Below are 15,896 nucleotides of genomic sequence, written 5' to 3'. Positions count from 1 at the left end.
CACTCAAACAGACAACAGTCAGATTATTAGGTGTCGTATTTCATATAAACCTTGCATTGACGCCTTCTGTCGACTCGCTAAGAACTGACGTCTCATGAGGCATTGTATTAGTAAATAAACTGAGGTACTTCCTCCCGTCGGACGCTATGCGACAAATTTCCTATGCCCTTCTGCACTAATGCTTCCCATACTCCTCTCTTGTGTGGTCTAGGACCACCGAGACAAATCTCTTTTCGCTTTAGAAAAGCGGACAATACGAGCAGTTGGAAACGTTCTCTGCGCTGAGAGTATAATTTCACATTTTAGTTACTATAGCATACCGGCGATAAAGCATTGATTTAAACCAAAACTATAGTATGAAATCCTGCGCCAACGCAGAATAGAATACTGCTTGATAAAAATATCAGGTTAAGTTGACACCATATCAACTACGACCAAAGGTAATAGCTAAGTCCAGATCATGTACAAATTATGGTTTACAGATATTAACATCACTAATTCCAGAACTTCTGAACAATTTAATTAAGTACCACAATATATTAAACTTTTTAGAGGAGAGAATCTTCCCAGTACAATTGAACATGCAAGGTGAGACAATGTTACTTTCTGAGGTCTAGGTTTGCGCTGTGTTTTATTATACTCTTCATTTTTGGTGTATGAAGTGTGTTTACTATCAAAAATATGGTACCTATGAACCAGTATTTTGTTTGTTCTCCTTCTTATTCTTCTGAAGACCTGAAAATATTAATTGTTGCATGTGCGTTGCTGTACGCACTTCATTGTGATTGCTATCCGATATTGCTTATATGAGCTATGAGTTATGAGCTTGATGTAGCTTATTCAGGCACTCTCCAGGCCTTTTGCTGTGCCTCCCGAAACAATTTGTATAAATTTCCTTACACAACCAATTAATGAGTAAATGAACTCCACGAGAACCCTTGCAAGATCTGCTACTCTTCAGGGCTGTTTGTCAGCAACAAAAGAATTGCTTTAGAAACCAGTCCACAAGCTATAATATGATAACTGAGAAATTTTTACAACTTAACATGCACGTACACCATTACAACTTTTCAGCGTCCAATACTCGGGATGTCTGCGGCCTTTTAATGAGGAGGGACGCTTATGAAGTGCACAGCGCTGCAGAAATCCTTCGAACGGGAAATCGGCATGCGCACACACGCCTATGGCCGCTGATCACGCCAACCCTCGCCGCTACAAGGCCGCTGGCGCACCGGGCAGTCGACGCTGGCACGACATAACTAAAAAAAAACTGCATAAAACAAGCAAGCGATACGAGCTACCCGAACCTGTGGCTGCCTGCTGCCCTGCTGAAGTATAATGACTGTTTCTCAGCACGATGGTTTATTAGCCGATTGGTGACGTCAGCCATCTCTGTAAAGGCATTGTTCTCGATGACCACGTGAGATGGACAGATGATGGCGTTGCGGTATGTAGCGTGTACGTCACCGGCAGTCACACGAGACAGTATGCTTCGTTCGTTTGACTACCGATACGCTGCATGGTAATCGCAAATAGAATCAGGAATACCTTAGACTTCTGTCAACCAAAGGACCAGGCAGGATTCCGTAAAGGCTACTCAACAATAGACCATATTCACACTATCAATCAAGTGATACAGAAATGTGCGGAATATAACCAACCCTTATATATAGCCTTCATTGATTACGAAAAAAAGCATTTGGTTCAGTCGAAACCTCAGCAGTCATGAATGCACTACGGAATCAGGGTGCAGATGAGTCATGTGTAAAGATACTGGAAGATATCTATAGCGGTTCCACAGCCACCGTAATCCTCCACAAAGAAAGCAACAAAATACCAATAAAGAAAGGCGTCAGACAGGGAGATACGATCTCTCCAATGCTATTCACAGCATATTTACAGGAGGTATTCAGAGACTTGGAGTGGGAAGAATTGGGGATAAAGGTTCATGGAGAATACCTTAGCAACTTGCGATTCGCTGATTATATTGCCTTGCTTAGTAACTCAGGAGACAAATTGCAATGCATGCTCACTGACCTGGAGAGGCAAAGCATAAGGGTGGGTCTGAAAATTAATCTACAGAAAACTAAAGTAACGTTTAACAGTCTCGGAAGAGAACAGCAGTTTACGATAGGGAGCGAGGCATTGGAAGTGGTAAGGGAATACATCTACTTAGGGCAGGTAGTGACCACGGATCCGGATCATGAGGCTGAAATGACCAGAAGAATAAGAATGGGCTGGGGTGCGTTTGGCAGGCATTCTCAAATCATGAACAGCAGGTTGCCACTATCCCTCAAGAGGAAAGTGTATAACAGCTGTGTCTTACCAGTACTCGCCTACGGGGCAGAAACCTGGAGGCTTACGAAAAGGGTTCTGCTGATATTGAGGACGACGCAACGAGCTATGGAAAGAAGAATGATAGGTGTAACGTTAAGGGATACGAAAAGAGCAGATTGGGTGAGTGAACAAACGCGGGTAAATGACATCTTAGTTGAAATCAAGAAAAAGAAATGGGCATGGGCCGGACATGTAATGAGTAGGGAAGATAACCGATGGTCATTAAGGGTTACGTACTGTATTCCAAGGGAAGGGAAGCGTAGCAGGGGGCGGCAGAAAGTTAGGTGGGTGGATGACATTAAGACGTTTGCAGGGACAACATGGCCACAATTAATACATGACCGGGGTAGTTGGAGAAGTATGGGAGAGGCCTTTGCTCTGCAGTGGGCGTAACTAGGCTAATGATGATGATGATGATGATGATGATGGTGATACTGATGACGCTGCATGAAGCACGAAGTGTTACGGGCTGCCCAACCTTTCAGCTAGGTGTAGTGTTTTGGAATGATGAAACTCAGCAGGGCTTTTACATGCCAGAATCAGGATATAACTATGAGACAGGTCGTATTAGGGACTCCGGATGAATTTTGACCACTTAGTGCTCTTTAACGTGCATCGAGTGTGCGGTACACAAGCATTTCTGCATCCGCCCCCCCCCCCCCCCAATAAATGCGGAGGCAGCGGCTGGGATTAAACCGGCGACCTTGAGCCAAGCCGCCTAACGCCATAGCCAGTAGGCTCCCATGGCGTAGCTCTGATCTCTAAGAGATGGCGTATGGGGACATTTCCGAATCGCTATTGGCCACGGAGTGCTTCTGAGACGCATCTTTACACCGCGAAAGCGTTTGCATTCTGTGCCCCTTAGTGTAAGGTTCCAGCAGCTCAGCTCGCGGACAGCAGCCGAGCGCAACACCGTGCGATTAACTAACTGCAGGAGATATTCATTTGCGCTTCGACGTTCACTGACCCTTTTTGTTCACGTTTGGCGCTGTGCTTTCACTGTGCACGATGCCGCAGAAGATGTGGTCTGCCCGGCTGAGATCTGGTTACGGGCACGAAGTAGTTGCTAACGTGGCCTTTCATCTGCGCAGCCGACCCGGAATTCTGGTTCGACCAGGGCCTCTCTGGGATCGAGCAACGGCTGAACCTGCTCCAGAACACGCGCCGCGCCCGCCAGGTGGTGCTCTTTCTCGGCGATGGCATGGGCGTCTCCACGTTGACTGCGGCTCGCATCTACAAGGGCCAGCGGCTGCGGCGCAGAAGCGGCGAGGAGAGCGCACTCGCCTGGGACCCGTTCCCACACATGTCGCTGGCCACCACGTACGGCCTGGACGTGCAGACCTCGGACTCGGCAAATACGGCGACCGCCTACCTCTCGGGCGTCAAGGCCAACTACGAGACACTGGGCGTGGACTCTAGGGTTAAGGTATACCTTGAACGTCAGGATTTCAGTAATATGTTTGTTCAGAATTTGTCTTGTGCTGACTGTGTGCACGCACTAGATACACAAATGTGCGTGAATTGCATATGGAAGTCCCACTGGTTACCTTCTTGAGCAAGGCATGTTTAGAAAGGAGTCGCGGAAAGTGACGAAGTCTGGCTGCTTTTCATCGATACTGCAAATGCATGAGATGATCAGTTCTTTAACAGCGGGCAAATGCTGGCTCTCTCAACGAAGTAAACAGTGGTTGCCTATCTACATCTTAACGCAGTCAAGTGCCCGATTGTTTCGTCATAATGAAAGGGGCGCAGATAGCGTGAGCGCCAAGTCACGGAGGCTGGAATACTTTCTGGCAATTGTGAGGAAGTTAATGTAATGAATGTTTGTGAAAGTAGGGCTGTTCGAAGAGACCCGTGTACGATCAAATGCCATCGAGCGATGTCTGGACGCTGCTTCCGTTCTCGATAACGGTACCTAAACACACCATTTTTGGAGGTAGATGGCGCATCAGCACTACCACTAATTAATAAAGTATAGTGTCCCTTCGTTGTCTCCCGATCTAATCTGAAATCTTTATTCAAAGACCCGCAGTGCTTCGAAATTTGAGTGCTGCGGAGGGCTGATCTATCTATCTTGAATTTTACCTGCACATCACCAGTTACATTGACCTTAGTCACCAAACATTACCAAGCTACCTCGTTTAGTTCAGTGAGGACATCAGGCGAACCGAATAAATCACTATGAAAAGGTAAAAAGTAAAAAATGGGGGTTCAGTAATTATTGGCAACGCTTCTAAATAAGCCAAAAATGTTAAAACCACACGACGCATTGCACTTGAAATGCCTGCCTATTCCTTCGAAGTATAAAATATCTGAAACGCAGAGTTCTCTTTGGACATTACAAAACCTAGCTAATAACAGCAGCGCGATACTTTCGAGTACTTGCCTGGAACATAGAACCCCTATGTTCGCAAAATTTGACCTCAGTTGTAGTTGTAATTATACCGGAGCAGCCGACTAAGTTTTATACCGCTCTTAAAGCAGACTAAGAACGCTATGGACCACTCGCATGCCTATTTTACTGGAAAAGGAGCATTTAACCCACCCATTATAACATTTCCTACACAGTATACCCATACTATGCTCCTAATTTCCCCCAGATATAAAGAAGATGCCTTCTTTAGCTCAACTAGAATACCGGAGAAGCAGCTACGAATCTCGTATGATGCACGAATACACATAGAAAATCGAGGGTTTAGTAATTATCTGGAACACGTGCATTTGAAACAGGAAAGCTCTAAGTTTCGCAACTCATTGCGCCTAGAAATATACCTATTTAAAAAAATTGAAATTCGCACCACGTGCTAGTGCTTTAGTAGCCTGGAAGGTATCCCGATGAGCAGCGGTATGACAGCCGGGAACGCTTCCATGAGTAACTTTACACAAATACTGTAATGAACCTACGAAGAATAAATACTTATCGCTCGTCAGCGATAACACTGCTTCCTACTCCGAATAAATAAAAACAATGTGCCCCGCATAGTTTACCGAAGATACCAGGGGCAACAACTAAATGCTGTGTATAACGCATAAAAATTAGAAGAAAGCGAGTATTCAGTAACTATTTTTCAGTAACAGTGGAGGGCGCAAATGCCCCCCTACCTCACCCCTTCCCCGTTATATACGCCTATTTCAGACCTTGTGTTGGGACACGTGTACTTTTATATGTGTCTACAGCAAATGTAGGCAGGTATACTGTGTCTACATGTCTTCAAAAGGGCCCGTTTCGAGAAAAATACATCAGTGGTTGTAGCGTAAAAGATGTAATTGCAACATGAATAGACTGCAACAACACTACATGATGGTCTAATAGCAAAAATTACAGGTCGCCAAGTAGGCTTCCAACACAAAACCGAAAAGCAAGCTCGCATTATCGATTGTGTTTCTGCATTTCTTCGAACGCCTTCGTCGCGGTCTCACTTCTAAGTTTTTATACTTCGTTTAACCAGACGTTGAACAGTAACCAACCAAACTTTCAACGTTAACGCCAGATTCTACATCGATAAATGGCAGAATATGAATGATCATCATCAGCAGTTTCTTCCTCTGTTATATGCGACACCTCCACGACGATAATGATGCCAAGAAACAAGACGATTGTTTGCTTCAAGATCTACCGCACTAACTCTTTTAATACACGTTGTTACAATAATGTTGCGTCTCATGCCTGAGCGCTAGAAATGTTGAATCTGTGGAAGGTTGAAGGTCTGAAAAAAAGTCAAAAGAATAAGTGTTCCTGTATAAACAAGAACACATAGGGCAGGTATTCTAGAATACGTTAGCTTGGAGAAATAAAAATAGCGGTACAGACGCAAGGTGCTTCGAGTGTTTACGGTGAGGCTGTTTAACATTTATCTTGCATTTTGATAAATTCAAAGAAATTTATTAGCACTCTCAATGCTCGTCGAACAACCGCAAAAGAAGCCTTTTCTTTGTCTGTTAAGATTCACTTTATGTTTCTGTAGTCTGCCTGAAAAGCAATTGAAGAACGAAGTCTTTCTAAATCCTGCGCATTTTATTGGTAAGCCCTTGCATCTCTAACTAGACGACCTGTGTAGCCAGGTTTTTGATTTGAGCGTCGAGTTCACATGGTTGCTCTAATAGTTCGCATCGATTCTTTCGCAGAGGATGCAGTGTCACAGTGATCCGACCACACACCTGCCGAGCATCATGCAGTGGGCGCAGGAGGCGGGCCTGTGGACGGGCATCGTGACCACGACCAGGGTGACGGATGCCACGCCCGCGGCCGCGTACGCCCACTCGGGCTACCGCAAGTGGCAGTCGTCGGTGCCCGAAGGCTGCAACGCCAAGGATATCGCACGCCAGCTCGTACAGTACACCCCCGGATCGCGATTTAAGGTAAGATTGGTGGTAACTTCAAAATGAAAAAAAAAGCGCTTTTATATTAAGGTATCGTCCTATTATTTGTCTAAGTACAATACTTAATATCACTTTTGTAACTAACGTTGCAAAGATAATTTGGAATTAATTTTGTATGAATCTAATACTAATAATGGTACTGTCGTGCAAGGTTACTTTTCGCTGTTGGGCAAGGGACCCATGAAAAAGTTTTTATCGCGTTTCGTTCCTATGCTGGACCTGCGTGTTGATCATCTATGTCAGTTTGTTGTTCGCCGCCTTGCATTAGATTGCTCATGTCGAATGCTTTTGAGTGAGCGCGCACATATATAAGTACACGCCTCAGTATCGGCACAGGTGTCTTTACCGCGCCGATCTTTGATGGTGCTATCCGCTACGAGGCCACACTAGTTTCCGGACGGGGCACAAGTTCGCACTAGTAAAGCTTGTTCTAAGAACCATGGACTGCTGTTGATGTACGAGCGCTGTCACGTGACAATACTACAACGCCAGCCTTTAACTCATGCCGTCAATTCGCCTTTACTCGAGAAAACTGCGACCTTCGTCGACGTTTTCGTCACGCCATTGGCCCGTAAGTTGACAAACTCGTGTATCGGCTCACTGAGACTCGCTTGCCCGTGAGTCTCAGGTTGAGTGAGTCCCGCTGAGTAGAATTTTCGTGAGTGTGATTCCGAATTAGTGCACCTACATTGAATTTTGGAAAATTGCAGTCTGATTCTGCCCGCTGAATTTGGGTGAGTTTCACTTCGAATGAGCCCTCAGAAAAAAAAGAAATCTTGTTCGCATGAGTGAGTTCTAATTATTTTGCTGACCAATAATGAATTTCTAAAAAAAAAAGAAGTCATCGCTAAGATTCGTGCTAATGGGGCAACGTCAAAAGTTTATAGAAACGGCGCGCACCGTATATCGAACGACTACGCCAAGAAAAAAAAAAGAGACGAGCACGTTGTCTTATTTTTACCCACAGAACCGTGTCAAGCGGCTGCAGGGTTGCCGGTAGCGCAGCGCACGCACCTGCGCTGTACTCTCCCTCCATCACATACCGCATACATGCATACATGCCCACGCGTACCAACTTTAGCACCTATAGTGTCACTCTGGGGCTTTCGTAGCACTGGTGGCGCTTAGTGTAGAGGTATGGCGCCTGCTTCCACCCCCTCCCTGACCAGTGCTGCTCGTTTCGCTCCTAAAACTGTGTCCACTTTTCACGCCTCCGCTGCACGATAGAGGTAGTTTGCAAAGGAAACGTTGAAAGCCTCGGAGTCGAGCGCGATGCATTGGGTGATATGCGAAAATAGTTTTCGCCTTCGGCTTCACCTTTCTGAGGAAAACTGAGCGTAACCAGACCCTGCGGCACTGATGACGTCATGACAAGCCAGCAAAGCGAGTGCGTTCGCCGCTGAATGCCGATTTATGTCGGTTTTGTTAGCGCTGCTTTCAAGTATGCCCTCAACCTCCTTCTGCTGTAATGATCACATGCTGCTTAAACTGAGCGCCCGCACTGTTGCCTTTTGCGAATGCGGCGGTGGCGTTGATTGACAATGAGAGCAAATGTCGATGTCACTGATGCGCACTGGCCGTGTTACGTGCACATATACGCTTTTGTGCAATTTGTATCGCGATTGTATATCTCCTGTTGCACATGTGAAACAACCGCGGATCTTCGATATGTTTAGTGTCCAGCGCTGTTTTCCAGGACACAGTGAGATGAGCCAGAGTTTTAGCAGTTCTCGTGCATCGTAGGGAAGTTAAGAATCTTGATACTTTATGTTTTCTAGAACGCAGCTCTTAGGCGCCCGTTCTTGCGCCTAGCGTCGGCGTTGATCCTCGGCGTAAGCGAGCTAACGAGCACAGCGAAAGACGAAAACGAGCGTGCAGCGTCAAGGCCAGAATACATGGAGCGAATATGCGACGAATAGTCGGCGTTCGACGCCCGGCGGCGTACGCGCGACGCGCGGCGGCGGAGAAATCGTCGTTCGCCGCCGATCTAGCTGGCGCAGAAAAGTTCGTCGGGCGGCGACGATACCGGAAGCGGCAAACGAGCGGCGCCCCAAAGCGAGCCAATCAGGTCTCACTATCCGAAACGACTTCCGTCTACGCTTCCCCGCTTGTCCGTGCATTCCGATCCCGCTCTATCGTTCACGCCGGTCTCCCGCTTTTCGTATTCATGGAACCTGTAGTGTTATCGAGCACGCGTGATGTAGCGTTATCAAGCCCGCGTGCTGATGTATAGCATGAGCAAGACGGATTACACGTGTCGCACTCTTGCTATCATGTCCAGTCATGTGACCTTTTCTGTTTCGTTATAAAACTAACGACACCAAGCAATAAAGCGTTCTTTGATCTGCCACTACCCGCCGGCTACGTTCCGTTACTTCAGTGGCGACGAAGATGGGATAGGACCGGCTGCACGATGACGTCCAGGCCACCTGAGTTCGACGACACCACCAGTAGCTGGAACACTTACCGGGTCCGTTTGGAAGCCTTTTTTGAGGGCCACAGCATCACAGATCCCGGGAAACAGCGTGCGCTTCTTGTGTCAGCACTAAGTGACAACGTGGTTCGCGTACTTCAAGGCCAGTGCCAGTCAGAATCGGTGAACCACCTGAGCTATGAGGCCGTCGTACAGCACCTGGACAACCACTTCGATCCCCAAGTCAACGAGATAGCAGCAAGCTATTCTTTTTTCATGCGGAACCAAGCGGAAAGCGAAAAGGTACGGGACTACATAACCGACCTGAGACGTCTTGCAAAAGATTGCAGTTTCGACAAGTTTTTGGATCGCATGTTGAGGGATCGGATTGTCTGCGGAATCCGTGATGAACAAGCTCGACGACACATGTTGTCTCAGAAGAAGTTGACCTTGGCAGAGGCCGAAGCTTTCGCTCTAGCAGCGGAAACCGCAGAAACAAATGTCCGGGCTATGCAGGAGAGGAGGTTCAACGACAACGGTGCTGCGAACTTCATACAGAAGCACAGGATAAATCCGCAGAAGTCCGGACGTGGACATGGATCCATGACCGAGGCTACGCAATGCCCGAGATGTGGCTCGATTCATGTTTCGGAAGTGTGCAGACACAAGAAAGCGACGTGCTACAAGTGCGGCAGGAAGGGACACCTGGCAAGGATGTGCTCTAGTGGTCGCGCTAACCCCTCAGGCACGTACGCTGTGAAAGAGCTAGACGGCAGTGACGAAAGCGGAGAAGAAATGCTCTACGCTTTGGTGACTCACAGCTACAGTAGTAACGAGTCCGCACGGCCATTCGAAAGGGATTTCATCTGGGAAGGCCGAAAACTGCGCATGTTGGTGGATACAGGATCCACTATCAGCGTAATTCCAAGGACGGTATTCGAAAACCATCGCGGATGGTGGCCGACACTGGAGAAAACTTCACTGCGGCTGACATGCTTCCTGGGGCCTCTACCGGTCCTTGGCCGAGTGGCCATGAAAGTCGAATGCGATAATACGCAAGTAGACAGCTCGCTGGTGGTAGTGGATTGCGACGGGCCTCTGTTGTGCGGCCGGAACACCATCCAAGCCTTTCGGAGTGCTGGCATACCGCTACTGGAAGAATGCGCGCCGCAGAGCGTAAATGTGGTTCACTGCGACGCAGCGACAGCGAAACTTTTGGCTAAATTTCCAGAAATTTTCGAGGAGAAGTTGGGGTGTTGCAAGGGGCCGCCCGTGAAACTACACAAAAAGGAGGCCGCTGTGCCACGCTTTCTCAAGGCTCGACCAGTGCCGTACGCGCTTCGGGAAAAGGTGTCTGCCGAAATTGACCGCCAAGTACAGGAGGGAGTGCTTTCACCAGTGAGAGTTTCCGAGTGGGCTACGCCGTCGTGCCCGTAGTGAAGCGAAACGGTGATATTAGACTGTGCGGCGACTTCAAGCTAACCGTTAATCAGGCGACACATCTGGAACAGTACCCGTTACCGAAAATTGAGGACATCTTCGCATCTTTGTACGGGGGGGAGTTGTTCACCACTTTGGACTTGCGGCATGCGTATAATCAACTTCCACTGGACGACGAGGCACGAGAAATGGCCGTGTTGAACACGCACAAAGGGTTGTTTGCATACAACCGCCTCGCGTTCGGAATTGCATCGGCTCCGGCTTTGTTCCAGCGCCGCCTCGAGTCCGTTCTGCAAGGCCTGCCGCGCGTCAAGGTGTACTTGGATGACATCATTATAGCCGAAAAGCAGAACGACAACTCAACTCTCCGGCAAGTCTTCGAGCGGCTGCGCGACAATGGACTCAAGTTGAACCGTGACAAATGCAGGTTCCGCGAGAAGCAAGTTTCGTTTCTGGGCCACAAGATCGACGCAACTGGCCTGCACCCTCCTGAGAATATGGAAGCCATCACCGACGCACCAAGGCCGGAGACGGTGAGCCAGCTAAAATCCTTTTTGGGATTGCTCACTTATTACGCCAAGTTTTTACCTAACCTTGCAACCACGTTAGTCCCACTCTATAGGCTGCTGGCTAAAGGAGTTCGATGGCAATGGCAAGCCGAACACGAGAAAGCCTTCCAGGCAGCCAAGCGAGCTATGGTGGCAGCGGAACTACTCGTGCACTACGACCCCGAAAAGCCGTTGCGGCTTGAATGCGATGCCTCGCCAGTTGGAGTTGGCGCGGTGCTGTCACACCGAATTGGGAATACAGACTATCCCATATCGTTCCGTTCGAGGGCACTGACACCTGCTGAGCGGAATTACTCGCAATTGGAGAAAGAAGCATTGGCTTTGGTGTTCGGCGTTACTAAGTTTAGAGATTACCTGTTGGCGAAGCATTTTACTCTGGTGACGGATCACAAACCATTGACAGGACTGTTTCACCCGGAGAGGCCGATACCGCAAATGGCAGCAGCGAGAATTCAACGATGGGCATTGCTACTGTCGGCTTACCATTATGACCTCGAGTACCGCCAAGGACAGCTAAATGCTAACGCAGACGCTCTCAGTCGCCTTCCACTGCCGTGCTTAGGTGACCGAGGAGGGCAAGAACCCATGGAATACGTGCTTTATACGCGGAGCCTAAATTCCATGACCCTTTCCGCTCAGCACTTAGCGGAACTGAGCCGATCGGACGATACGCTGCATCAGATCAGGGGGTGGATCACACATGGCTGGCCGCGGCAGTTATCGGTAGCACAGCAACACCTGATGCCGTACTTTTCTCGCCGTAGCGAGCTCACGGCCTGTCACGATCTGCTTTACTGGGGCCATCGAGTAGTGCTGCCAGACGCGGCGCGACGATGCATGCTAAAGGAACTGCACGAAAGTCACCCCGGCATCAGTGCCATGAAGCGCACAGCGCGAGCGCTTTTTTGGTATCCTGGACTAGATAGGGACATCGAAGTGTTGGTTAAGAGCTGCCCTCAGTGTATACAATGTTGGCCCATGCCGGCTGCGGAAGTTCCGTCTCCATGGCCGGCGAGCAACAAACCATGGTACAGGTTGCATATGGACTTCGCGGGCCCCATCAGTGGCTTCCAAGTTTTTGTGTTGGTGGATGCCGAGACGAAGTGGATTGAGGCCATACCTTTGAAGACCGCCACAGCGGAAACGACCATTCAAGTACTTCAAGGTATTTTCGCACGTTTTGGCCTGCCCTACTGCTTAGTGTCTGATAACGGACCACAGTTTTCAAGTGCCACTCTGTCCTGTTTCTTGAAGGAAAGCCACGTGAAACACATCAGAACAGCCCCATACCATCCTCAGTCAAATGGTTTGGCGGAACGGGCTGTACGGACAGTAAAGGAAGGGCTTCGGAAGAATCCGGCAAGTACATTGCAGGAGCGACTAATCAAGTTTTTATTTCGTTATAGAACGACACCATTGGAAGGGGGAAAATCGCCCGCCGAACTGCTGTTGGGCTTCCGTCCCCGAACCAGGCTGACAGCTTCACTGACAGACAAAAAGGTGGCAGAAAATGATTGTTCCGGTGAACCTGTTCTAGGAGCAGCGACAACACCAACACGGTATCAACCTGGCAGGCAAGTATGGTCACGCCAGTTTCAGTCTGCTCGGAAGTGGATGCCGGCGACAGTAGTGTTCACGACGGGAGCACGCATGGTTACATTGGAAACACCGGAGGGACCGCAGCGGCGCCACGTAGACCAACTCCGGCCACGGCTCGGCACAGGGTCGTCACCTAGCAAGCCGAGTGAAGTCCACACCGGCGACGAAGCTCAGTGTAGCGCCGAGCGGGCCGCAGCTCATGAAGGTTCGGACGCACGGGTTGTCGGCTCTCAAGCCGAAGACCAACAGCCACCACGTCGTTCGACTCGCCTACGGAAGCCCCCAGACCGTCTCACTTACTCCAGCTTAGGGGGAAGGGATGCAGTGTTATCGAGCACGCGTGATGTAGCGTTATCAAGCCCGCGTGCTGATGTATAGCATGAGCAAGACGGATTACACGTGTCGCACTCTTGCTATCATGTCCAGTCATGTGACCTTTTCTGTTTCGTTATAAAACTAACGACACCAAGCAATAAAGCGTTCTTTGATCTGCCACTACCCGCCGGCTACGTTCCGTTACTTCAGAACCCAAAGCGGCGCGGCTGGAATTTAACGACAAGTTAATTTCGGCTGTTCAGAAGCGTGCCATCCTGTGGGACTGCAGTCGCTATGACTACAAAGATCAAAGAAAGAAGGCTCAGGCGTGGGAAGAAGTTGCCGCCGAAATAGGATGCGACCTGCAAGGTATGTTTACAAATATTAGTGCCTCTATGTTTCCGCATGCAGGGTGGGCTTTCTGCAACTATGTCACTCTCGCTAAGAAGGGAGTGTCACCCGTTCAAAGTACCCACTTTTCATCATAGCTCGCCGTGGTCAAAACACATTCAACTCCAACCGCCGCGCGCCCTGCATGTTACTGTGGTGGTGCCCGTACGCCAGTTGCGTGTTCTCTCGAGCGAACGAAGGTTGTTACCTCTCGTAATCAGTGAATTAACAGCGATCCCATGCAATCGCGCGACGATGCAACGATTATCTACAGGAAAGATTGCAACCGCTACAAGAGGCTGAGCTGTATGTGCGGCGATGTTGGGCGCGCGGATGTGTTTGGGCGCAGCAGTTTCGGCCCACTATTGGGCGCGTGACCCTTAGCTACGTTAATACTTTTTGTGCACACCTATATGGTTCGCCGCGGCAAGCCAAGCACAGAGGAGTGTGATAGCATTGAAATAATATTCAGGTGATAGTAGTCAGGTGATAGCATTCAAATTGATGCTGCTCCCTTGCTAGTTGCTGGCACGCGAAGGTAGCTGTGAGCTAATAATTTTGCTGTACTTCCAGAAAAAAATCTACAGGCTAGGTGGAAGAGCCTGCGGGATACATTCACCAAAAAGTACCGGGTGCACAAACACGGCGGCCCGAGTGGCTCAGGTGCAAGTGACGCGAAGGGAATCAATGATGCAAGCGTGAGCTGGCCTTATTTCACCTTGCTGAAGTTCTTAAAAGATCAGGCGGAAGTGGCCAGGTGAGTGCCTTCTAGTTGTTTGACTTGGTCGTTTAAGGTTTGCATGCAAGCAAATGAATTGTTTTGTTTAAGTGTAAAAGTTATTGCACAGGCGAAGCAACCCGGCTCATTTAAAGTTAGAATTCTACAATACATGAAAGCAACTGGTACTTCATCATGCACGTGCGAGCTAGTTGCTTGTGTCAAACCGGTAGTATGCAAGCTAATGCAAATGAAAACAGATTGCTCACATTTCCATATGTGCCATTACTAATTTTATTTATACATATGTAAGCCTCCTACAGGTACTGGGCCATCACTGAACTGAAATATGGAAAAAAACGAATACACAAATATTAGACGGGGAAAATACAGGATTACAAAATTACAATGAAGGTGCTCCCAATGGATCCATTTTCACCTCAAACAATCCACAATAATAGTAATAACATGGGAAAAATTAAAATAAGGAAAGTCTGCACTCGCGCGCACGCTCACACACACACACGCACACACACAGGGCCCTCTCTTCTATGCCACAAAACACCGATCTACAGTCGACACGCTTCTTATAAAGCTGGTTGTATTTTTTCAGTACCATATCCAACATTTCTCAGCCGGCTGCGACTGAAACCGCTGAGGAAGTGTTCGAGAGATTGTACAACACTGGAGGTAAAAGTTACGGCTGGAGTTAATCATTAGAGTCAGTGCTGAGGATGTTTACGCTGCTTTGGCTTTTTCTTTTGTCCAGGAGCGCAGGAAGAACAAGCGGACGAGATTTGCAGTGCCCCTACAAGCTTCGTAGAAGAAAGTAGTGTTGAGGCAAGGACGTCGAATAGTGACGACACAGCAGCATTACACTCCAGCTCCATAAAACTTGTATCAGAACCTCCGAGGAGGAGGCGAGCCCAGAAGGCAAACAGGGGTACGTGGGAACAAGAACTGGACAGAGTTGACGCCCAAATAGTCGCTAACAGCGACAAAGGAGCCTTGTACGGACAGCTGTTGGCAGAAAAGTTTCGCTCTTGCCCTAAAAGGCTAAAGTCACAAATGGAACTTGAACTCTTAGATTTTTTAAAGAAATACACGTTCGAAGAACCTCAATAAAAACCTCATGCATGCAGATGTTGTGCCTAAGTTTTTTGAGGTGGTGGGAGGCCAGTATGCGCCCACTGCCACGTCACAGCACCTTCATTCATGAAGTACTGCGCGAACATGTTTCTTGTTGCCGCAGCACTCGCACTATAGTTCCTTGACGGTGTTGCTTCCAAGTCAAGCAAGTCTCTCCTCTGGATTTCAGTCCTCCATTGAGCTGGAACAATGTTGCCATAGTCGTCCTCCACATCTGCATAGCCTGGCGGACAGTACGTTGCCTCACTTGCCGCACACAGAAAGTTGTGGAGCACACAGCACGCCAGGACAACATAAGTTGCATTGTCGGGCAGTAGGTTGATGCGGCCAAGTAGAACTCGCCATCGTGCAGCCAGAATGCCAAAAGCATTTTCGACGATGCGCCTGGAAAAAATACACTTCGCGCATTAATAAAAGATTGTTCAAATGCTGCCAAAGCCTTTAAGGCATATATTAAAAAAAAGAACTCCAGTGTTCCTAAAAATAAAGCTAGGAACAATCTGCTGACAAGCAACCATCTTTTAAATTCAGTTGGAATAACTTCTTTGCACAGCAAAAAGTTGCTGTAGACATCTGGTTTGACTCA

At 48.4% G+C, this 15,896-nt stretch overlaps 2 protein-coding genes across 2 annotated transcripts in view; one reads left to right on the top strand and one right to left on the bottom strand.

Moving 5' to 3' along the window:
* The window catches only part of LOC135909355 (alkaline phosphatase-like), a 122,226-nt gene that overhangs the window by 35,965 nt on the left and 70,365 nt on the right, over positions 1-15,896 (top strand). The window contains exons 2-3 of the mRNA XM_065441304.2: positions 3,429-3,763; positions 6,463-6,696. Of these exons, the coding sequence (XP_065297376.1) occupies positions 3,429-3,763; positions 6,463-6,696 (569 nt within the window). The remainder of the gene's footprint in view (positions 1-3,428; positions 3,764-6,462; positions 6,697-15,896) is intronic.
* Positions 15,313-15,896, bottom strand: part of LOC135909356 (uncharacterized) — a 115,154-nt gene continuing 114,570 nt past the window's right edge. The window contains exon 5 of the mRNA XM_065441305.2: positions 15,313-15,694. Within this exon, the coding sequence (XP_065297377.2) occupies positions 15,313-15,694 (382 nt within the window). The remainder of the gene's footprint in view (positions 15,695-15,896) is intronic.

The sequence above is a fragment of the Dermacentor albipictus genome, chromosome 1, assembly GCF_038994185.2.
Source record: "Dermacentor albipictus isolate Rhodes 1998 colony chromosome 1, USDA_Dalb.pri_finalv2, whole genome shotgun sequence".
NCBI classification, from domain to species: Eukaryota; Metazoa; Arthropoda; class Arachnida; order Ixodida; family Ixodidae; genus Dermacentor; species Dermacentor albipictus.
Note: the sequence above shows the minus strand (reverse complement) of the source record. Positions and strands in the feature narration are given on the sequence as shown.